This window comes from Chanos chanos, chromosome 12 (genome assembly GCF_902362185.1).
Source record: "Chanos chanos chromosome 12, fChaCha1.1, whole genome shotgun sequence".
Lineage (NCBI taxonomy): Eukaryota > Metazoa > Chordata > Actinopteri > Gonorynchiformes > Chanidae > Chanos > Chanos chanos.
Genome location: NC_044506.1, coordinates 4,150,579 through 4,175,430, shown reverse-complemented (window position 1 = coordinate 4,175,430; position 24,852 = coordinate 4,150,579). Strand labels below are relative to the sequence as shown.

Sequence of the window (24,852 nt, the reverse complement as noted above, 5' to 3'; positions counted from 1 at the left end):
CCACCAGCGGTGTCTGCGGAAGGCTCACAGCATCATTAAGGACCGCAGCCACTCAGCACGCAGACTGTTCTCCTTGTTACCGTCTGGCAAACAATACAGGAGCATGGCTGCATGTACCACCAGACTTAAGGATAGTTTTTACCACCAGGCCATCAGACTTCTTAACTCCCACAACTAAATATCCCCCATTGGAGACTGGACTACCTGCTTGTTGCACTGTCCACTGCTCAAGTGCACTGTTACTCAACTACGAACTTGATTACCTACACAGGTTACTCCCTACTGCACTGTCCACTGTCTACTGCAGTTTCAATGCACTGCTGATACTCCTCCACACTGATTCGCAATGTTTACATGATACTGCACTGACACTACACTGGTATATAAAGCTGTCCATCCCTCACGTGCAATACCGTTATTCACATTCACCACTTTAAATTTTAATTTTAAGCCTCCTTCACATGTATATAGTGTTATATTTCCTATTCTATTTCATATTCTGTAATATTTATTGCGCACCCTCCTTGTACCTTAATTGTTCTATTGCTCATACCTCTCTTTTCTATTTTTTTCTTAGTTAACTCCTCATTCTCCTACTCTTATTTTTTAATCCCTTATTTTGCTCATTCTACTCCTTAGTGTCTTACTCTTTATTTATTTAAATCCCTTATTGTACTCTTATTCTTACGACTAGTGTGCTCTTATTGCTGAGTTGACCGGTTTCTCTCATCTCATACATTTCATTGTACCGTTGACCCTGTGTTAACCTACATATGACAAATAAACTCTTAAACTAAACTAACTTTTCAAATCATATTTCCCCCTTCTATCTGTTTTTCTTTCTTTCTTTCTTTCTTTCTTTCTATCTTTTTTCACAGTTTCCCGTGTTTATAGTGTGAGAAAAATTTCTTCCCTCTAATATTTTTCTTCCTCCTCCTTTGTCATCTGACTCATGTAGCACTATTCTCATGTTATGAAAGAGTGGCCCACCTTCCCCTGCAAAAAGAAGCATCTCTATCTCTGTTTCCAACCGTGAGTCATCTACTGGGTCACTAGAGGCCTTGGGACAGCGGTGGTCTAAAGGTTAGCAAAGCTGGCTTGTGACCGAAAAGTTGCTGGTTTAATTCCCAGGACCAGCAGGAAAACATCCATGGCTGAAGTGCTCTTGTGCAAGGCTACTGGTGTGTAAGGATGGGTTAAATGCAGAAGTCAAATTCACTGCTCATCGTTCACAGTGTGTCTGTGTGCATTCATGGAGATTTAATCTTAAATCTTTAATGTCTTTTCTGTGTCAGAGATCACAGTGAAAACAGTTAACTTTGGTTACTTTGTTTTTAATATATATCTAATTTTATTTATGGGCATGAAGGTACAAAGTGCAAAATGAAGCTGTGTGGTGCATTTCTTTGAATTATGTGCTGGTTTTACAGACATATCTATTTTAAACAAATCAAACACTCGCTATGTGGATAAGTATTAGAACAGCTAATTAGTTCAACTCTGTTAAAATATCACGAAAGTGTAATGTGTGCGTGCGTGTGTGTTTGCGTGCGTGTGTGTATGTGTGTGCGTGCATGACTTCACAGGTCTTATTTATTTAAATACAGATACTATTATTATTAAAGTAGCATTACCTTACGGATTAATGTAATAATAATGCATTTCAAATAAAAATTACTTTTTGCTTTTGTTTTGTGCCTTATGTTAGTTGAATGAATTTGATTTGAACCATTTGCAGTCGTCTTGGAGAAAACTGCTGTGACCCTGTGCATGGTGGTAGATAGTGTGTAAGCTTTGTGCATTCGAGCCATGAGTGGAAACCCTCTTAATGTTTTGAATGTATCATCAGGCAACAAAATAGGCCCCAATATAGAGAGAGATCTCAGCACCTTGTTTTTTGAACTGCTCCGAAAGGATGTATCATCATAATGTATCATCAGGCAGCAGTAAAGCCCAGAGAGAGAGATCTCAGCACCTTATGAACCATGCCAAATGGAATTTTTACTAATGTAAATGAATAAATGGATTGAGAACTCTAAGAATATTAATGGCAGGTTTAGATACAACATGTTTCAAGATACAAAATCACAATGGTTGTAAAACTGGTAAGTTTTGTAAAGAAGAAGAAAAAGTACTTTAATTTTATCCTAAATGTGAGCCTGTAACTGTGTCTAAACTGAGTCCTTCCTGAACCTTGTGCTTAACTCCAGAATCTCTCCCTGAGCTCAATACCTTTCAGTCTGTTTAATAAAGTCACCCAGACTTTCACATGCATCCAGTCTCCTGTAAGTTAACTGACACCTCCAAACTCCCCTGATTATCAGTCTGTCTGGAGATTTATTTTTTGACTAATTAGTCTTAGAGTAACTTAATTGCCATGGCACCTAAATGTGTCAGTCATGGTTGAAGAGCACAGCTCCAGAAGAAGACTGGATTGGAGGGATATAAATGTTCTTGCAGAGAGTGAAAAACAACAACAACAACCAACAGCCAATGTGAGCTCTGAGGTCTGCCTTCAAACAGTTTAACTTGACAGGTAAATGGCCTGTTTGCCTTAACATGTAATATATTCAGTGAATTCTTAGAGTTCAGTAAAATGTCTTCTGTCTCAAACTGTCCTCTAGATCGTAGCATGTTAACAAATCTAACCTAAAATAGACTCTTAATATTTTAAGTATTTCCTTTAACAACAACATTTATCAGAGTCATGGCGGCTTTTGATGTCTCCATTTAAATGGAGCAAGGCATTTTAACTCATGCGCTTTTTTTTCATCTTGTATTTAACCTTGTTAAGTTTTGCCTATTGCATGATGTGACATTATCATTCATGTAAGATACCAATATTTTTTTGAGTGTTTCAATTTAAAGTAACCAAAGAAGCACTTTCGTTAGATTGTTACTAACATACACATTAAGGGTGTCCTAAATGTACATATAGCCAGCAAGTGCAAAATTCTTTCTGTGACACCCAGGTGATAAGTTGAGTATTCAAGAGAAAAAATGAAAAGCAATTAAAGATTTTAATTGCAGGTGTGATGCTATAAAGGAAGATGACGTCGTCGAAAGAGAGATGATCAAATGCAGTCAGTCTTCTTAACAACTTCAGTTTTCTCCTAACTTATGTCAGTGCGACTAAAGACATGTTCTCAAATATCGTTGTACTAACATATCATTTTTCCCTGGTAATCCTCATGTGAACGTTTGACACCCCCCCTCTATACATACCCTTTAGAAAATATATTCTAGTGTCAAAGTGGTACAATTTCTTCATCAGAAATTTTTTACAATCAATAATACAATTTATCAAGACCATCAGCTGGTAGACATGTTATGTTAGGGTCAACATTATTTTGACTGCACAACGGACATGGGGTTGTTCATGATTTTAATTTGACCTGTTTGTAGTCTGTTTAAGGTATGTATCAGTTACCTACAATGTAGTCAGTTCCAGCTGTTTGCAATTGTAGTTGTTTTTTGTTGTTTTTGCTGTTGTTTCTGAGTTTGTAAAGCTCTAAAAGTGTTGTTTATGTGCACTGACTTGCATCCTAGCAGCAGCCCACGGAGCAGCCCTCTTGATCCAAAGCCACCTGGTGGCTTTCTCTGCGGCTTCACTCGCAGATTAAGTGCCCTCTTCTTTTTCATCCCCATGAAGCCTATTTGGTTGGGGACTTTGCAGAGTGAGTGCCCTGCAAAGCCTCTGCAGCCACCTCTATGGATTCATAGTATGTCTTCCAGTCTCTGTCCTGACACTTCTCCACCAGTTCCTGGTACTTTGTGCGTTTCCTCTCATTGGCATCTTCAACATGCTCGTTAAATCTCATTAAATCTGATTCTTAATCTGTGCAATTTTCTACAATATTCAACATGGTAAAAATGGTTTCATTTGTACAATAAACAGTTCACTGTGATTTGAAAATGATATATCAATTCTGACATAAAATTTCTTACTCTCATTGTTTGCCTGTACAGTCCCATTCTCAGAGTGAATTTTCTTGTATTTTACAGATGTACATTCACTCAATGCATTTTTTGTTGCATCACACGGCCTTGACTTGCCAACATATTTTGAGGTGATTACTGTGGATGACATGCCAGTCTTCTACTATTACAGCAACATGAAAGGTGCAGTACCTGTCCCTGAATGGATTAACAGCACAAATGCACAACTTTGGAACTATTCTGCGTCCAGAGCAAATATCCACAGTGAATATTTAACAGCAGGCCTGAAATTAGCCACTCAACAGTTTAACTTAACAAGTAAGTATTCCATCTCAGAAACCACAGTAAACTTTATAGTTGTTACACTTCGTGAACACTTAATGATTATATTTTGAAGTAATGACTTGGAACTAATAAAAATTGTGAAAAATTTTAGATGCTTCATATAACATTTATCAGGCCCACGGTCGATGCGATCTCCATTCAGATGGAACTACACAAGCCTTTTTAATTCATAAATTTAATGGCAAGGACTTCATAAGCCTTGATATTGAGAGTAGAACATTTACAGCAACAGTGCCTCAAGCAGTCCTCTATAAGAGACTGAGGGACAGAAATCAAGCGGACCTTGAGATCGTTGTCTCTTTCTACAAAATGAGGTGCATTGACGGAATTAAAGAGTTCCTGCAACAGGACTCCAGACTACGTGTGAGGAAAGGTGAAATTCTAAAGTTCATATTTGTGTTCATGACTTAAGCGGTCTATTTTTAACAGAGAAATAGAGATGTACTCTATCACAATCTGAAATTCATTGTAAAAAGCAATATAAGAGAGAGAGAAAGTTGTATGAATTGCAGCACAGTTACTACTACAAGCGGTATACTGCTGCAAATACGTAAAAACATCAGCAACAACAACAACAAAAACATAGTCAACCACTACTTTCCATGTATGATACAGCGATCATGTTTACTGTTCTTATTAGTGGTGCTGGTTGTTCATTCCACAGTTCCAGAGGTCAGACTATTTGAGAAGAAAAGCTCTGTCTTCACAGAGATCACACGTCATGTGACTGGGTTTTATCCAGGAACAGTGCAGGTTCAGTGGTTTGGGTCAGACATGCAGCCGGTAGTTGAAGGGGTTATTGAAGGAGAAGTGTTACCAAATGGAGATGGTTCTTATCAGACAAGAAAGAGTGTTGTGATACCAGCAGAACACACAGGCATCCATAGTTATAGCTGTGTGGTCCACCAGAGCAGCATATCTGGAAATTTCACTCAAACTTGGGGTGAGATCCTGCTGAATCCCTGGGTGAATTCTCAGTTTTGCTTTGAAATCATTGTTCATTTAAAACTTTGCAAATATCAATATTTGAATGGGAAGACATATTCAATATTTTGTATGTTTTTCATTTGGACAAAATGATCAGAGTTATCTCATTTTATCTCTGCAGCTCATGAAAAAGACTCATCTATTGTGACTGCTGTGGTCATTCCTGTTGTGTTTTTTTGTGTAACTGTTGGATCTGTTATTCATGCTCAAGTGGTACTGTAAACATAATGGTAAGTTTTTCTGATTGACTCATTATGGAAATTTAATATCATTTAATTATTCATTGATTAATCAAAATTTTGGGGTTTTTTTCTTGGCAGATGATATGCTATAAACCTGTCATTCATTATCATCACAGGTCATTTGTAACCCTTACTCTCCCTTCAGATGTGTTTGTTTTCATAGTCTGATTTGTATCCAGTGAGAAAAATAGATAGAATATTTGTAACACCTGTTCTTTCCTTCATTTTCTCATTCATCCAGTGTGAGCAGCGGGATCATCTTCTACTGCAGAGAGGAGTACGTCTAAGCTTCATTCTTAGTCCTTCTGGGGTTTTTTTTTTCATTTTTATTTGGCTTCACATTTGGGCTAATTGTACCTGTGATTGCTGAAGGTGAAATATTATTTCTGTCACTTGTACATCTACCTGATTAATTTCTTCACTATTTCAAGGAATGTTTTGTTTGTGTCTAGTTAATTAACAATTTGTTTGTGTTAGTTTGTTTTATTATAAAATAACTGAGATGTATAGTTCTCAAAAAAGTTCGCCTGAACTGAGAGTGAACTGGCTCCAGTTCGACAAACTGTGCTTCCTGGATGATCAACTCTGCCGCAGGTTCAACCTACTGATGGAAAAGGGGTCTTGTATATGTGGTCAGGCAATAAACACTCAAAACCAACAAATACACTTTTCTGGGTTTTATCTGATAGATCCAAAAATGGATTTTTATTTATAATAAAGAAAGAAAGATAACATAAAGTCTTAAAGGCTGGTGCTCTCTGCAACCCCCAGATTTTCTCAATGCAAAAATAAAGAAGGATTTCCCTTGTTGCCTCAATATTTCTTTATCCAAAAGTGTAAAGCTTACTAAAACATCAATACAACTCAGAGCACAATGCAATATCTGACAGTACAGGTTACAGTAAGTAAAACGGTAGTGGTGATACTAAGGAAACAAAAAAAAAACCAAATACCATTAACACACCACATACAATGACCTCTTTCATGCATCCATATTAATGTTCAATTTTCTTAATCATATACTGAAAGTACTTACTTCTCTTACTTCAGTCACACACGCTAATACACTGGCACATGTGTCTTGTATACCAGGATTCTATTCATAGCTAGGCGGAACATGTAATTCCTTCGTTCATTATCCACCGACATCTCACAAAAAATCACTCAAATACTCTCATCTGTCTTTGGAAATACAACTCATAAACTTTTATTACATTGGTTTTAAATGAAAATACACTTACTTACAAAGAGCATCGAAAGATATTAAGACCTTGGACAAACAACGGCGGCATCTCTTCCCCCGGCTTTTCAGTTCTCACCAAAAGTCAACTAGATGAACTCAAAACATGACCCGGCTACATATGTTATCTGACACAAAGACTCTCTTGATAGGCCCAAGTGGTTCATCACAACTGCTCCAAGCCCTCAGGTCCATCACTCTTCCAGATGTTAATAACCTGCCTCAGCATCAGACCACTCCACCCTTGTCATCTGTTAATACACTGGTTGACTCCATGGATTTGCCTTCCATGAGACAGTATCTGTGCTGCTTAGTATTTACTCTTATAATTGCCATTGCACAGTTGGCTCTTGTTTGTTCTCTGAGTTTTTGCCTGGTGCCTCACAAGATACACAACTGTCAAACCAGTGCCCAGGATTAACTGAGTTTGATATTGCTGGTGGGAGGTTTAATTTTGATCAGATTTTGTTCCCTTCAAATACAAGACATATGCCCTGTATTTATTGGAAACACTTGGCTTGCAGGTACACCTTGTTGGTGTCCAGTTACATATTATGACCCATCTGTTGCCATGTGCTGTATGTGTTAGCCATCCCCTAGCCCTCCATTAGTGGTCAGTCAGTTTCTATTTTTGAGAGGCCGTCCTGACCGGTGATGAATGGGTGGAGGATGGCTGACAAATTCTGAGTTTCAACAAAAGGTCTGTAATCCGCAATTATACACCTATATAGTATACTTTTAATGTAGGCCAGTGACTGGAGGTCCAAGGTAGCTTTATTCCTCTTCTTTTCTTTCCTTATTTTGTGATAGCAAGCAAACTGTTACCACTATAAGAGAAGTTACAAGCTCATGACTCCTGTTTTTAGACTATTTCTGAAATCATTGTGACAAGGACTGTGAGTCTATCACAGGTCTTTAGTTGACTTATATCAGGGTTTGAATTACGGGGGGGATTGGGGGGTCTGACCCCGCTAATTAAGACTTGGACCCCCTACAAGAAAAAAAAAACAAAAACTAGGGGAGAGGGGGTCGAAACATTTATATGAAGTCCTGGAGAAAAAGTTGACCCCCCCCCCCCCGATTGTCATTTTATAATTTGCACTCTGACTGACGTGTAACTCTGGGCTTACTGTGGGAAAGGAGAAGTATAGAGAAGCAGGAGAAGTGGGACAGGAGAAGTGTGTGGGTGTTTATACAATGCACGTATGTATAATGTGTGTCAAACATTGCAATCCATGTTTAAAACAAGAAAACATCGCAGTATTTTTTTAATCCAGTTTTTAGTAGAACAAGGGCACACAGACTTAAAAAAAGAGTCCCACTTGATTGTTTGATATATTTCATTATCTGTGCAGATAACCTGTTCTTTGTGTTGTCATTTGACATAGTTACCACAGTATAACAGTGCTGACTGTTTGTCTGAACCTCTGAGCATACTGACTTGTTCATTGTTTTGTTTAGATTTGTTTAGGTTTTGTGCATCAGTGAGGACATATATTATCAGTTGCCATATTTTAGTGTAAAATACATTATATTCATGGCTGTGTTGTACTTTTCACTGATAGATTTTTTTGTACTGGCTGTAAACAAACAGCTATTTCAAATACATACATGCAAGTCATGGACCCATATGAGTCACTACTGCACTGCCAAAGTACAATTTGTTTTCTCTTGACACTCTACATACTTGTTTGGAGTGCTGACTTCACTGAAAAAAAATTCAGTAGGAATTTAATAATATACAACAGTATGCAACATGGACAGACTTTACAGTGTTTTAACAAAACTGTGTGAATAAGAATACCTCCTGGTTTTTGTCTGTTTAAAGTGAGCTGGATGATTTTGATGTGAAATATGTGTAGTCACAAGACTGCACTGATCAGGTGCATGTTGTTATATGGTATCTAAGGCTTGGTTTTTAAAACCACACGCACCAAAAATCCCGGGTCATCAGATATTAACAAACCGGAGTTTGCCTAATGTACTGAGTTAGTTTAATAATGGGTGTTCTTGAAGAATAGATTCTACTAAAAGCCTGTGGTTATGCAATGTGTCTCGTGACATAAAATCAGTTTCAGTTTTTCATTTGGTGAAGAATGCACTAGAATTAACCTCATAGAGAAAAAACAAGAGCAAATATGAGGTGTGTGTGATGGCTCTGAACTGATTCTAAATTTCTTTTACATTCGTGTGGTTATGAAGGGGTAGGATTTTTTTTTCAAAGCAATCTCCTTTAATTTCCTTTATAAATTTCCCTTAGGATCAGTAAAGTATCTATCTATCTATTACAATCTGGCTGTTCCTTGGGTGCCTGAGAATGCCTAAGAAGATTGTGAATATGAAGAACTTCATGTGCATTTGTCTTCTTTTACAATGTTTTCAACGATCGTTTGGAGGTGAGTGGTCTGTAATGTTTAAACTTGACACCAAGTGGTCCGTATACATATTTGACGTAATTTGGTTAACATTTCAAGATAGAAAAATCTTGTGTGTGCTCCCCAGCAATGAATCAGTTGTCTTCCTCGCCTGTGTTTTTTCGTTTAATCTCTACTATCCTTTAAAACGCAAATTCCAATGAAAAACGCAAATGTCCAAAATGAAAAACCAAATGCCAGCTTTACTGCTGCCAATGAATGTATGCCTTATGGTGCACCAAACTTCTGTCCATGAGTACAGTACAGTAAGGCGATGAGTAGCCTATTTAGCTGAAAATAGAGGGATGTTTAATGTGATGAGAGTGATGAGGCATTGAAGGAAAACCCAGATGGTTAATTGCAATGAGTTTTCACAACTGCCGTTTTCTTCTGACTGGAATTCATCTCAAAACACTGTCATAAAACTTAAAACGCCTTTCAAGACAGGGACCTGATGTGAGACTTTCAATTTAAAACTAATTTTTGCTTTTCAGTATTATTTTTTTATCAGGGCAGCCTGTGGAGAAGAGGATATGTTAGGTGAGACAGGAGCAGGTAGATCTAGTTTCCAAGCCTCACTGAGATGATGTGGGTCCGATGCAGTCAGAGATAACATTAGCGAATGTTCACTGATGATTTAGGATTTCAACAAACAAATACTCCTGGGGAAGAGCAAATCATAAGCTGAGGTGAAAGCAAAAAAACAGGCGTGAGCAGAGAACTCAGGTGAAGTAGTTTGGCCAGGTCTAGTGGTGTCCTCCAACTCTCTTTTTCTGCCAGTCTGTCACATGACATGTTTGTGATAAATTTGTTGAGTGAAGGAGTGAAGTAGAAGTGATGAGGACATGAGAGCGGTATGGCGTTTCAGCATTACACATTGTTTTAATCAGTGCTGTTCGTAGTGGTAAGCACTGCCGCTGAGGCGCTGGTCGCACCAGCCTCTGAGACCTGGTTTATAGTACAAGGCTCACTGAGGACTGATCAGTCGAGCACGGCCACCTCCACCATGTGTAGCATTGTGATTGCCTCTAGTGCTCCAGGACCAAAACACTTCTTAATAACCATGTTAACAGACACAAACATATGTTCATTTGTGTTTAAAAAAAAATCTAGCATAACTATGTTCACAGGATGCACAAATAGACAATGACTGACTGACAAGTAGTGATGTGTGTTAAGAGAGACACTGAGTCTTTGAGAAATGAGTGTATGGAATTACTAGACTAGAAGATTTAGTCAGTCTAAAAGATTTGTCAGGTAAAAGAATTGGTGACTGTTCACACTTGAAACACGTCCCACAGACCCAAAGAATTGTTTACCAGTTCCCAGCAAACCAGAACAAAAGACGTGATGACTATGCAGACCATATTGCTGACCAGGTGACAACTATCAACTGACAACTTCAGTAGCAGGGCACCCATGGCAGCCAATCAAATATCTATACGAGCTGATCCTACCCCAGGCCCCTCCTTCTAAACTTGCCAATAGTCAAAATTATTTCAACTTTGAGGATGACTCACAGCCTCAGAGGTTCACTTATGAAGAACTGTAGCCATCAGTCTCTAAGAACTCATAATTACACCCTATTAACAATCTGTTTTAATTACACATAATTCTGTCATCTGCAGTTTAACAACTTTTAAAACCAGGTTTTGGCTGTCACTGCTGTGAGCTCTTGAGAACATTCATGTAGGCAGTTTATGGAAGTGTTGGGCATCGACGTTTTAATGTTAAAAGTAGTAAACAGGCACAGAGGTGGTTTTCAGTAGTAGTCTCCTTTATTGGAGTTCAGTGATAATACAGCTGAAACAGGAGCAGAGAGGAGAGGAGAGAGGACTCTCCTGCACACTGTGCACACGGTGTTACCCAGACTGAGTCATGATGTCACTGACTAGAGAAAACAATTTCTCATGCAAAGATATACCCGTGCTCCACAAGGCCTTTGACCTTGTCTACTATAGATGACAAATACCTGTAACCCATATCTGAGAGAAAATGAGTGATTTCTGGTCTTTACTATGTGTGAGGGTAAAGAATTTGTGAGGACAAAGGCATGTAATTACGTGTGTGTCTATTCTCTTGACCTTAATACCACAGAGAACGTTCTGCTAGGCCCCACAGAAGCAAAATGAAACTAGAGATGAGTGCAATTTTTTATGTTTTTCTAAGATCAAGGTAACTCTTTTTTTCTTCTTTTTTGGGGGGTGCAAACAACTTTTTTGCCAAGCATAGATACTTGCGAGTGGAATTTCTTGAAAATAGGGCAAAGACAAGAAAAGAGAGAAGAAATCATTTCAGTCTACATTCAGTTAAGTAGATGAGCTATGTGGTAACTGGCAAAATTTAGCTGGAGTGTTCAGCTGAGCATGGTTGTCATATATTCCTGCTGCGCCAGTCTAAATGGACCATTTATGAATGATACGTATAGTTATTTAAAACTTAAAAATGAACACATTTAATGTATGAAAGAACTGAACTTACCAACAATACAGCACTTTCCAACAGAGATGGGTCTAAATCAAACACTGCCCAATGTCTAGATTGTGTGGAGTAGCCTATTAATAGCAAACTAGATTCACTTATTGAACACAGTAGTCATCATGTTATGTGATATGATTAGGCCTGGGTATTATCTATTCAAATTAAGTATGTATTATCTGAAACTTAAGTTTTAAATCTGTTACAAACTGAGATCAGGTTTTTAATCTGTATAACATGCTACAATATAAAACATGATTTAAATGTTTTCTTTTTTTTATGTTTTCAGTTTTACACTAAACAGTACAGGACAGTACATGGTTTAAAAATGCCATATCCATTCTACCATGACTTTAAAATTTTGCAGTTTGTCTGTGTGATTGCATTCTTACAATGAATTTTCTTATATTTCACAGATGTACATTCATTCAGTGCTATACTGGTTGCATCACATGGCTTTGGCTTACCAGAATATTTTCAAGTGTTTTCTGTGGATGATGTGCCAGTCCTCCTCTATGACAGTAATATGAAAGGTCCACCACCGGTCCCTGAATGGATGACCAGTACAGCTGCACGACAAATGTGGAGTTACTACGTTCACAGAGCAATGGTAAACAGAAGGGCTATAACAGCAGGTTTGTTGTCGGCCAGGGAGCACTTTAATTTAACAGGTAAATAGGATATTCCATCTAAAAATCCTGTAACTTAATACTTGTTACATTTCCTGAACATGTGCTCATGTTTTGAAGTAATGAATTTAAATGAATAAAGACTCCTCGAATATTTTAGGTTCCTCCACTAACATTTACCAGGCACAGGCTCGATGTGACCTCTATCCAAATGGAACTGTGCAAGCCTTTTTAACCCATGCATTTAATGGCAAGGATTTTGTGAGCCTTGATATGAAGATGAAAACATTCACTGCCACGGTGCCTCAAGCAGTCCTCTATAAGATGAAGAGAGAGGAAGATCAAGCCGACCTTGAAATTGTTGCCAATTTCCACCGAACATGGTGTATTGATGGACTTAAGATATTCTTGCAACACAACCCCAGACTGCAAAAGAAGAAAGGTAAAATTCCAATGTTCAGATTTGTGTTCATGACTTTTTTCTTGCCTTTTATGGGGTAGCATATAGAAGTCTGGGGGGTTTTTTGATAAAGAAATGGAGGTGTTCAGATTCACAATCTGAAATTAACTGAGAGAAATAATGCAAGGAAGAAGAAAAAAAAGTAGTATGCATTACTAAATAGACAGCTTTAGTCTAGTGCCCCATGGATGAAGTTTATACTGCAGTAATAAACAAAATAAATTTAAAAATATGAAAAACGTTAGAAGTAGTCAGACGCTACTTTCTTTGAGATGGAGTGATAATGTTTACCATTCTTATTGGTGGTGGTTTTGTTTATTTCACAGTTTCAGAAGTCAGGATTTTTGAAAAGAAAAACTCTGCCTTCACAGAGCTCATGTGTCATGTGACTGGGTTCTTCCCACGAACAGTGCAGGTTCAGTGGTTTGGGTCAGACATGCAGCCTGTGGTTGAGGGGGTTATTGAAGGTGAAGTGTTACCAAATGGAGATGGTACTTATCAGATAAAAAAGAGTGTTGTGATACCAGCAGAACACACAGGTTATCACTACAGCTGTGTGGTCCAACATAGCAGCATGCCTGGAAATATCACAGAAGTTTGGGGTAAGGCCCAGCTGAATGTAAGAGTGATTTGTCAGTTTTCCTTTGTATTCATAGGTGTGTCATTTTAAGAATGTTGTCAGTATTCACATAAAAATGGAAATTCACATTCTGTATGTTTTATCTGTTTGGTATAGATGAATGTATTTTGGTGTAATATACTATACTAGCCCATTTTCACATTGTTCCAAAGAGGCTGGATGCTTGTGCAGGTCAATGTTCTCCTTATGTAAATCAAACAGAACAAAAAATTCCAAGGACTTACAAAGAGCAGGTTCAGGCAGGCAAAGAAACTGAGGTGATGTGGGGCAAACACCAGACAATACCAGACAGAGGGGAAAAGAGGGAGTATTTATACTAAACTAAACCAGGCAGAACTGAAGACAGGTGGGATGAATGACTGGACTAACACTAAACCAAGAAACCAGAGTAACATAACTTAATCGGAACTGACCACTAGATGGGGAAATGAGAGGAGCAGGGTGTGACAGGGTGTAACAGTACCCAAACTGACCACTAGAAGGGTAGACAAGGGAAACGGGGTGTGACACCCATACAAATATTATATGTTGGTATATGTTTGGTATAGAGAAAAACAGATGAAATTAAATTATTTCACTTTGTATCTGCAGATCATAAGACATCTGTCCTGGAACGTAACAGAGCATACATCATGCTTGGTTTCATATTTTTTCTTTTTGGTGCGATTCTGGTGTGGCTCTGGTGGTGCTGTAAACCTAAAGGTAAGCACGAACAATCAAAGTCAATTTTGCTTAAATTGTAATGTATTTTATTATTTGTTCATTAATCATTGTCCTTCAGCCCAGTGGAATCCAAGCTGTAACATTATCACCATTTCCATTATCCAAGCACACAACACAGCTGTTAGTGCTGCTGTCCCACTACTGTCATCTGGCAACATTGCACAGTGCTTTTTATGACTGCTGCTCTCTGCCCCCTTGCACTTACTGCACTTGTAACTACAACAGTGCACATTCACTGTAACAACTACACATGTGACTTAAATGCTAATACTCCAATACTAAGTTACTTGTCATAGATTTACCTCACTTATCATAAATCTACCTCAACTGTTATTTTTCTCTTGTTTTTTGTCTCTTATCTTCCTTATAAGATTTTTATTTTATTTATATATTGTCTTTTAGTCATACTCGTCTGGTAACGGAGGATTAGCAAAGTAAGAATGTCATTGTACAGTGTAACTGCCTGTTTTGCTGTGCACATGACAATAAAACTCTTGAATCTTGAATCTTGAATTTCAGTGCCTTTGAAATATTCATATTACCTATGTTTTTTTTGTTTTTTTGTTTGTTTGTTTGTTTGTTTGTTTGTTTTTTAACTTATTTACAGAGTCCACTTAAGAAAATGTTGAGAATCCCATGATGTGAACAACTGGATAATTGTCCACCAAAATCGTCCAACAGTCTCTCTGACTCTTGCTTCTGACTGGTTTCATTGTTTTATTTCACGTTTTTATTTATTTTACCAGCCAGGGAAGGAGGAGAAATTTTATATTTGTCCCCAGCACATGCACAAATCCTAAGCCTCTGAGCCTCAAGCCTGGTCCCTGAAGATTCTCTCTGCATTGCGTGCAAACACACCTCACTGTGATACATTAGTCCAGTGATTCTCAACTCCAGTCCTGAGGGCCCCCTGTCCTGCACATCTTTGTTTGAACTCTTCATTATCACAGTTAATTGAGCCAACAAAGGGCTTGATGATTAACTGAGCAGTGGAATCAGGTGTGCCAGTCTTTATATGGAGTTAAAACGAGGACATGCAGGACAGGGGCCCCTCAGGACAGGGGCCCCTCAGTACTGGAGCTGAGAATCACGGCTTTAGCCTCATTCTTCTCTTGACGGATAAGTTACACATCAACTCACACTCAGTTTTGAAGCCTCGACTTTTTGTTCAACATCATATGAATGGTCAGTTTAATGTAGTATTTTTGGTCAGTGCATCAGTTCCACCTGTTCTTGTAAAAAATTGTTGAGGGGTACTTTGTTCTCATAGGCATGTTACTTAACATAGATAAAGACTTTTTGCAACCTTCACACTCACATGTAAAACAGCAGAAGCTGTTAAGTGTAATAGTGGCCTGCTAGCTGCTTACTGATTTAAGCTACAGCCTCAAAGAACTATGGCATAAAAATAGTCATTTTCTTAAAGTCATTAAAATAATATTATGATTCTAGTATGAGACCGTATCTGTGTTGCTTGGTACTTACTCTTATACTTGCCATTAATAATTGCCACAGTTTCTGTAATTTCTTGCCTGGTGCCCAACAGGATTTTGAACTTTCAAACCGGTACCCAGGATTCACTGATTGCATTCACCTGTTATTACTTTAGATTCATAATATAGCATAATATCATATCATAATATACCATTCTCTCCAATCTTTATTGTCCAAAGTTCTCTGTCCTCCTGTCCTCCCACAGCTTTAATGTGACTATGTAGGTAATTCATTTCTGAATATTGTTTGGCACTGCAACTGTTAAAGCTATAGGTTAATGATCTCAGTCAAAGTGGTATAATGGTTGTTAAATTTGGTATTTCTGGACGGAAGTTTTATTTTTATGTTACATGTTGTTCAGTTTAAATACAGGCACACACTCGCTAGTACCCTCACTGGTCCCTTTATTTGTTAGAAACACTTACCTTGTAGGTACACCTACAGGTACACCAGTTACAGATTATGACCCATCAGTTGTCAGGCACATTTTCTGTCAGTTATCCTCTAGCCCTTCATCAGTGGTCAGTTTCTTACCACATGACTGCTGCTGGCTGGATATTTTTTGGTGGTGGGCCACTCTCAACACAGCGAGAAAATCTGTTGGGAGTGGACAGCCACCCAAAATGCAGGGGCACTGACATGTGTAAAAGCCCAAGTGTTGATGCCTTGTCTGATACAGTCATACCCATAGTGGTTCTAGCTTGTATGGTGCCCTGGGTGAATGCCCCCTTCAGTGAAAACTTGATGTGAAACATGTGCAGTCACAAGACTGCAGTGATCCTGCACATGGTGGCAGATGGTATGTTAGGCTCAGTCTTTAAAACCACACAAAAAATACTGTGTCATCAGATAGGAACAAGCCACAGTTTGTCTAATGTACTGAGTTTAGTAATGTGTGAAGCCTTTCCTAATATAGTGAATCAAAGAGCAGAGCCATGGCTGATGCGTGTTCCCTTGTGTGTGTGTGTGTGTGTGTGTGTGTTGTTCCAGAAAGGATTTCATTTGCTTCGTTTTTAAACATTTATTTTAACTGCAGAAATGAAATAAAGTAATGAACTCTATCCGACTATCAGCCAAACAAAGATATACTTTCCAACATAATTCGATCAGCGCAGTCAAAAAACCTTCAGACCCCTCTTCCCTCAATGTCCCAAGCACTAACAAGCCTGCGCTCCCAAAACAAAATTATTCTTAAAGGGACAGGCACACATTAAGCCTACACTACATATGCAAATTACAAGCCTACACTACATAGGCTAACCCAAATGTTACTAAATGAACTATCAGGAGACATTTGGTTATGCAATGTGTCTCGTGGCATAGAATCAGTTTCAGTTTTTCTTTTGATGAAGAAATGACTGGAATTCACCTCACACAGAAAAGACAACAGCAAAGATTAGGGGTGTAGAGATGCTTCTGTCTTGTTTCCAGTTTTTTTTAACTTTTGTGTGTTTGTGAGTGGAGTAGGATTTTTCAAAGGAATCTCCTTTAATTTTCAATTTTAATACAATCTGGCTGTTCCCTAGCGCCTTAGACAATTGTAAATATTGAATATGAGGAATAAGATTTTGAATACGAGGAACTTAATGTGTTTTTGTCTTCTTTTAAAATTTCTTCAGTGTTCATCTGGAGGTGAGTGGACTATAACGTTATAATTTCACACCGACTGGTTCATATATGTATTAGACATAACTGGATCGCAGCTTCCTGATAGAAATCGTTCTGTTTCTGGTGCGTGCTAAACGATTATGAATCAGCTGCTTTTTTTCCCTTGCCTATATTTTCCGTTTAAACACTGCTATCTTTTAAAACACCATGTTCAACATTAAAAAAACAGCTTTAAAGCCAAATAACGTATGCTTCATGGTGCACCAATCTTCTCTCTGTGTATACACTCAGGTAAAGAGATGAATATTTTTTTGCAAATAGAAGGAAGCCATGGAAGATTTTAATTACAAATGTTTGATATGCTAAGGGTGATGGGGCACAGAAGGAGAACCCAAATGGTTCATTGCAATAAGTTTTCTAAACTGCTGTTTTCTTCTGACTGGAATCCATTTCAAAAGACTGTCATCAATAACCAGGGACAATATCGTTCCAGTTTAGAGGCACACCATTGGGATACTAAGGTTTATTTGATGAGCCTAAGAGCAAAAGAACTGAAATATGAAGATATTAATGTGCTTCTCTCTTACTCTCTTAATTTTTTTGCTTATGTAATTTTAAATCTGGATACCATCTGGTCCCATACATATCCATATGTAATGCAAGTTGGCTGCAGCTTCATGATAGAAACTGGGCTTGCTCCTTATTTATTCCTCACCAATACTTAAATCAATAGTCCTTACCCATTTAAAAATGAAAAACCAGAGAGGCTGCTGCCAGCAAGTGTGTGCATTATTGAGCAAACCTCTCTCTTTGACTACAGTGCTCACTGTTTAGTCACACTTGCAGGGAAGCCATGAAAGATTTTAATAACAGTTGTCTGATTCAGTGAGGGAAGGTACTGCAGAAATGGGATTTGAAAACGTTACATTCCTTTTAACATGACATTTTTAATTTAGCAGTCTGTCTGGATGGGTAAATTCTTAGAGTGAATTCTCTCTTATTTTACAGATTCACACTCATTGAATTTTATTGGTGTTGGATCACAAGGCCTTGATTTGCCAGAATATTTTGAGGTGATTAGTGTGGATGATTGGCCAGTCCTCTACTATGACAATACCATGGAAAGTGCATCACCTGTCCCTGAATGGATTGAGAATACAACTGCACAACAATTTTGGAGTTATTTTGCTTCCAGAGCAAATTTCAACAAAGCAATTTTAACTAGAGGCCTGCAATTAGCCATCCAGGAGTTTAACTTAACAGGTATCTCGTCTGAAAAACACTGCTAACCAAATACATATTACTTTCAGTGCATACCTCTTTGTCATGTTTTAAAGTAATGCAGTTGAACTAATAAGGACCGTTAAAAATTTTAGGAGCTTCCACAAACATTTATCAGGCTCACGGTCGATGTGACCTTCATCCTGATGGAACTACACAAGCCTTTTTAACTCATGCATTTAATGGCAAGGACTTCTTAAGCCTTGATATGGAGAGCAGAACATTTATAGCCACGGTGCCTCAAGCAGTCCTCTATAAGAGACAGAGGGAGAAAAGTCAAGTCGACCTTGACTTTCTTGTGTCCGCATACAAAACATCTTGTTCTGACATAATCAACATATTCCTGCAACATGATCCCAGACTACGCATGAAGAAAGGTAAGATTACAAAGTTCACATTTGTTTCATGACTTAAGTCTGTTTTATTTTCTTTATCGAGAAATAGAGGCGTTCTCTTTCACAATGTGAATTGTGAATTTAACTGAGAAAAGTGGTGGAAAAAAAAGAAAAAAGAAAACAATAGTGGTACAAATTTCCACATAGACATATTTACTGCACTGTTGTGGTCTACAAAATTAAATAAAAAATGAAAAACAGAAAAAAGATCCCAACTTTTCATTTCTGTAGAAGACTGAACAGATTATTGACCTTTCTTTTTGGTGGTGGTTTTGTTTATTGATTCCACAGTTCCAGAAGTCAGGATTTTTGAGAAGCGAAACTCTGCCTTCACAGAGATCACATGTCATGTGACTGGTTTCTACCCACCAACAGTGCAGGTTCAGTGGTTTGGGTCAGACATGCAGCCTGTGGTTGAGGGGGTTATTGAAGGTGAAGTGTTACCAAATGGAGATGGTTCTTATCAGATAAGAAAGAGTGTTGTGATACCAGCAGAACACACAGACATACATCACTACAGCTGTGTGGTCCAACATAGCAGCATCCCTGGAAATATCACAGAAATTTGGGGTAAGAACCTACTGTCAAGGGATGAATAGATTTTTTTCTTTTTCTTTTCTTTCTTTTCTAATCATGTACCTTTCATTTTAAATTCTGTAAATACTCACATTACATTATTATTATTTTTTTAATTTGTAAGTGCTTTACATGAACAGCTATGAATGACGTCATTTAATCTTACTTCTGCAGGTGGTAAAAAGGATTCATCCAGAGTGATTGCTGTGGTAATAACTTTTGTGGTTTTTTGTGTATTTGGATTTGGACTCATGTTCTGGTGGTGCTTCAAATGAAAAGGTATATATATATATATATATATATATATATATATATATATATATGTATAATATATTATACTATATATATATTATGTATGCAATATATAATAACACAAACTACCGTTTGTCTTCCACAACCTTTTATTTACTTTCAGTTTCTGAGTTAAGTGCACAAACTTAGTTCCTGAGGGATTCTGTAATTCACCTTTATCCATTGTTACCTGCCTGAGTCATCTTTCCAGGTTGGTCCGTCATGAAAAGGGGCACGTGTAGAAACACAGGCTATTTATTGAGTTCCAAAAGGCAAGGCAGGGGAAAATACCATCTTTAATTACCTGAGGGGACCAGGCATCACCCTGTGTTTCCTAATTGTTCTTCATGTGATTGCTTTGTTTTCTTTAATAAGATTATTTGTTAAATTACACTATGTTAATTTCAGTGGATACATTTGTTTAACTATAACCATATATATTTATATTTTAGCCATGCTCTATTGTTTGTCACCCCCTCTGTCTGTTGTTTTGTGCTGGTCACCAAACTGTATGTATGTGTGTGGGAGCTCCCTGTTTTTTTTCTCCCTGTTTTTTTGTCCCTGCCTTTTGTCCCTATTGAGGGTCCCTGTCTGTTGTCCAGGTGTACCAAAGCACTGGTTATTTATTTTTCCTAAAAGGCTAAACTGGTTTCTGCTGGTTTTAGACCTCTATTACCGGAGGCCAGAGCAGACTTTGTTTAGTCGTGTAGAATTATTTTGTTTTTTACTTTATTTTGTTTCACTTTCGGTTTGCAAAGTTTAATGGATTTTCTTCTTTCTTTCACAATGAACTCATGCTTCCTCCAATAAACCGCAAAAGTCTGCACTGCCACTCCTGTCTCTGTGCCTTTCTCTTGGCCTGCCCTTTACAGGCTGCTATGGTATACCCACAGCCATACCACTTTAATTGCTTTTGGATTAAAACATTTGCAACATGCAAAAGTGTAACATACAGTGCAATGGACTATTAGGACACACTGAGGGGGAAAAATTGAGATTTCGAAAAACAAGGTCATAATATCACAAAAATAAAGATATAACTGAGAAAAAAGTCATAATATTACGAGAATAAAGTCGTAATTTTATGGGAAAAAATCATAACATCACTTGAATAAAATTGTAAAATTTCAAGATAAAAAAAAATGCGTTAATCTTTAGGAAGATATATTACCAGCAGTCAACAAAACAGGTGAGAGGACAGTCAATGGCAGCAGAGTCTGCCTCTGGCAACTACTCTTTGTCTCAGGCCTTGTGTCGTGCTACACACATCAGTCAACAGGTAACTTTACTTGATCATCTGATCATTAAATGTTCAGTAAGTGCAGTTTTGCTTGTTGAGCAATTAGAGGTTTACAGGTTCATTCCTCATTTTAACACAGGCGGCAGGCTGCTCTTCTGATATTTCCCGTAGCCTAAAATTACAACTTTATTCTCGTAAATATTATGACTTTTTTTCTGCAAAATTCCGACTTTATTCTCTTAAAGTTATGACTTTATTCTTGCAATATTACGACCTTATTCTTGAAATCTCAGAATTTATGGCCCCCCTGCTCCATTGTAATCAACTGTGATTAAAATCAAATAACGTAGATAAACAAAAGGATATGTCCTTTTTGAGACATTACACCATAGATGCAAAGGAGAGCACTATAGCCTACAGTTAGTCTGACTGACTGTGCTTGCATCAGCCTATTAACATAATAAATAAACAAAAATATATAAACAAAAAACCTCAAGCTCTATTGTGCTCTAGTAGGACATTTCAAGCACTCTTGGGGGCCCTCTGGTGGCCACAGGGGCCCTAACCAGACGCTCAGTATGTGTCCGGCTGGCTCTGGGGCCGACTCGTTGGGGTCCAGTCATCCTCCAGCACAAAATGGATCACCTCTAAGCCTATTAGTTAAGACTAAAGAGTTGAAGTTTTATTCTGGGTTAGATTTTATTTTTTTATTGGGTCTACAGATGTGTCCTATCCAAATACAGACACACATATGAACACCTGAGCAGCAGGTATGTTCCATTATTATCTTTTTCTCTCCAAGTCTGTCTCATTTTTTGCATATTTTGTGTACATTATGTTTTTGTGTCCTCTGTCCCAGTCACTGTCTTTCCTAAAATTCATTCCTTTTCCTGCCAGTCCTCTGAACTGCCTCTGTTCATTCTCCCTGTCGATACCTGTTGTGTTTATTGCTGTAAATACTAATGTCCAGCAGATGGTGCTGAAGCTGTAGTGTGGGGGAGATATTCTACAAGAGAGAGGGAAAGAAAAGTAAAAATGAAATAGGTGCTTGGACCTGATGTCTGTACTTTCAAATTCTGCTAAAATAAGTACAACTATCAGAGTACCCTTCCTTCTCAGGTATATTCAGTGACCATACAGGTAAAATTACAACACAGTGCCTGACCAAATCATCTCATCACTTTTTTCTTCATTGTTTATATTTCAGGTGTCAGTTCATAACCTGAAATACAAGAAAATTCAGTTTAATCTACTTACCTCTCATAAACAAAGTCCACGTGACTCTCTGTTTTCCATCCACTATGGAAAAGTACTGTTGGGGGAGGTGTCATACTGAACTGGTTTTTGTTTGCTTGAACCACTGAGCACTCAGCTTTAATCATCTCACTATGTTCTTTGTCAATGGACATGTCCTGTACATTTGTACGAAATTCACAATTTTAATCAGAACTAAGGTACACAACACAGAATTATGTTTTTCAACTGAATGGATGGTGAGCTGGTGTCTGTTCTAACATGGTTATCTTTGGTGTTTCTGGTCATATTTTATTAGGACTAACAGTGTTTTGTGATAATGTACACAAACCGTTATCAGTGTTATGTGCGGCACACTATGGGTTCGTTTGTTGTGTGCGTCTTGTTTCCCTCCCTGTGTTTCGTCTCTCTCTATTCTACACTCTCCTGACGCAGGTACACAGCTGTGGCGCGATAGGCTGTCAGTCCCATCTGGCCTGATGTTAGGTCCCGCCTCTCCGTGCCAGCCTGGCCAACCAGGATCGGAGTGCCCCTTTCGGCTTGGCCAACTGGACGTGGAGCGCCAACATTTAAAGAGGCTGGATGTGTTGTGTGTTAGATTTCGATCTCGCTGCTTGCCTTTCGCCTTTCGCCTTTCGTGTGTTTCTACTATTATTACAAACTTGCCATTCTGTGTTCGACCCTGAATTTTCGTTTATTGACTTTGTTTGTGGATTGTGCTCTGGCTTTGGTGTTTTGGTTATCGCGGGGAGAAGGACAGGTAAGGAAGGGGATCCCCGCGGTAGTGATCCCGCTGTATAGGGTTAGGGTAGAGGCGGGTGCCACTCTTGTATTTTTGTTACTAGATAGTTAGTGTAGTCAGGTTTCCTTTGGCTCTGCCACCTTTTTGTTTTGTAGTCTAGCGTGTGTGTTTCGGTGTAGACATTTAGGGTGGTTTTTGTTTTACTAGTTTCATTTCTTTGGCATCGTCTGTCGTCCTCTCTCACCTTCGGGTGTTTTGTGTGTCCTTCTAAATATATCCCTGTACATATTTTGTAAATATCACTTTGTAATATTCCAAAAATATCGTGCACTTTTTTTTCCACATTGATTCCCCGTATCCTGTTTTTTCCTCCCCCATCAAACCGTCCCAAAACCAGCACAGGTGGTGGGTCCTTTAGGCTACGTCCCCCCTACATACGCTCAGATACCACACTACACTGGGGACGTAACAATCAAATTAGCTGCGTTTGCATTCTTGCATGGTCATGTGTTTTGACAGCTTTGTCACAATTAATTTAAATGACTGGTACTGTTTTTTTTCCACTTGTCATATTCTTTGTCTTTGTTGTGTGATACTTAGAACTACAGCATTTATCTGTCAATCCGTTGTCTCATGCCAGCTAAGTTATGAACATAATTAATATATTTATTCTGTAGGCTGTGTTGGGAAAAGACATCTGCCAAATGAAGAGATCTAAACTGTAAAACTGATTTTTTAAAAATTGGTTATTTGTATGCATCTATTGCAAGTACACATATACAAACACTTGTCTCTGTGGGGGTCACTGTTAAAATTACAATACATTCCAATTTGTATTTTTACATTGTCCATATTTGTTTGCACTGCTTACTTTGTGAAATAAACTGTGCACTGTGGACATATTTTGTGATCATGAAAAGGACTCATCCATTGTGACTGCTGTGGTCATTCCTGTTGTGGTTTTTTGTGTAATTGTTGGATCTGGATTCATATTCAGGTGATGCTATAAAGGTAATGGTCAGTTTGTCTGACTTATTGCTGGATTTCAATATTATTTAATTATTCATTGATTAATAAAAAATTGTTTGTTTGCATTTTCTTGGCAGATCATATGCTTTAAACTTATAAACTTATCAATCAGTATCATCACAGGTCATTTTCTTTCTTCATATGTCTTTGTTTTATGGTCTGATTTGTCTACGGTGAGACATATACACATATAATATTTATAACCCCTGTTCTGTTCTTCATTTTCTCTTCATTTATCCAGTATGAACAAACGGATCATGTGTCAGCACAGAACAGGGCACGTCTAAGCGTCTTTGGTGTTTTCACTATTTCAAAGACCTTTTTGTTATGATTATGTCTAATAGTAGATTTTTTACAAACTAATCTACTACTGGACACAGCTTAAAAGGGTGATATCAATACATGTTCAAAAGAAGAAAAAAAAAGGTGGTGAATGCAGACTAACTGATGTCATCGTCCAAAACACAGGTCATGATGAACCAGCAAAAAGACCCAGTCAAACAAATCCAGTCAAACAAATAAGTTATAGTTCCTTTCATCTCACAGGCATTTATGATATATGTAACATACATGTAACATACCCTAGACCCTTGGAGTGACTTTTCAGTTTTTATTTGTTAATCAGCTTGTCACTTTAAAATGCTATAAAAATTTCTCACGTTAAAATGTCAAGGTGTGATCCATGTTCTGTTTGTGCTTGGTACAGATAAAAATGAATAAAACTAAATTATATCACTTTCTATCTGCAGATTGTAAAAAAGTCTGCCTTGGAACATGATAGACCACATATTCTGCTTGGTTTCATCCTGTTTCTTCTTGGTGTGATTCTGCTGTGTCTCTGGCAG

The 24,852-nt window shown here is 37.9% G+C and overlaps 2 protein-coding genes across 2 annotated transcripts; both read left to right on the top strand.

Moving 5' to 3' along the window:
• Positions 1–3,526: 3,526 nt before the first annotated feature.
• LOC115825530 (uncharacterized) lies at positions 3,527–16,341 on the top strand. Its single transcript, XM_030789315.1, has 7 exons — positions 3,527–3,677; positions 4,006–4,122; positions 4,376–4,657; positions 4,949–5,227; positions 12,435–12,716; positions 13,061–13,353; positions 16,180–16,341. Exons 1-7 carry the CDS (start codon positions 3,527–3,529, stop codon positions 16,339–16,341), a joined length of 1,566 nt encoding a protein of 521 aa, XP_030645175.1.
• Positions 16,342–16,344: 3 nt separating this feature from the next.
• On the top strand, positions 16,345–19,474 carry LOC115825529 (major histocompatibility complex class I-related gene protein-like). The gene is made up of 4 exons (XM_030789314.1): positions 16,345–16,390; positions 18,208–18,462; positions 18,576–18,857; positions 19,167–19,474. Exons 1-4 carry the CDS (start codon positions 16,345–16,347, stop codon positions 19,472–19,474), a joined length of 891 nt encoding a protein of 296 aa, XP_030645174.1.
• The last annotated feature ends 5,378 nt before the right edge of the window (positions 19,475–24,852 follow it).

Bases quoted from the DNA above. Each gene is read 5' to 3' on its own strand.
- LOC115825529 (XM_030789314.1), top strand. From the start codon at position 16,345: ATGTGCAGTCACAAGACTGCAGTGATCCTGCACATGGTGGCAGATG. The intron at 18,463-18,575 runs GTATCTCGTCTG...TAAAAATTTTAG, and splicing joins CCAGGAGTTTAACTTAACAG to GAGCTTCCACAAACATTTAT. The intron at 18,858-19,166 runs GTAAGATTACAA...TTGATTCCACAG, and splicing joins CAGACTACGCATGAAGAAAG to TTCCAGAAGTCAGGATTTTT.
- LOC115825530 (XM_030789315.1), top strand. From the start codon at position 3,527: ATGTGCACTGACTTGCATCCTAGCAGCAGCCCACGGAGCAGCCCTCTT. The intron at 4,123-4,375 runs GTGCAGTACCTG...GAAAAATTTTAG, and splicing joins CTATTACAGCAACATGAAAG to ATGCTTCATATAACATTTAT. The intron at 12,717-13,060 runs GTAAAATTCCAA...TTTATTTCACAG, and splicing joins CAGACTGCAAAAGAAGAAAG to TTTCAGAAGTCAGGATTTTT.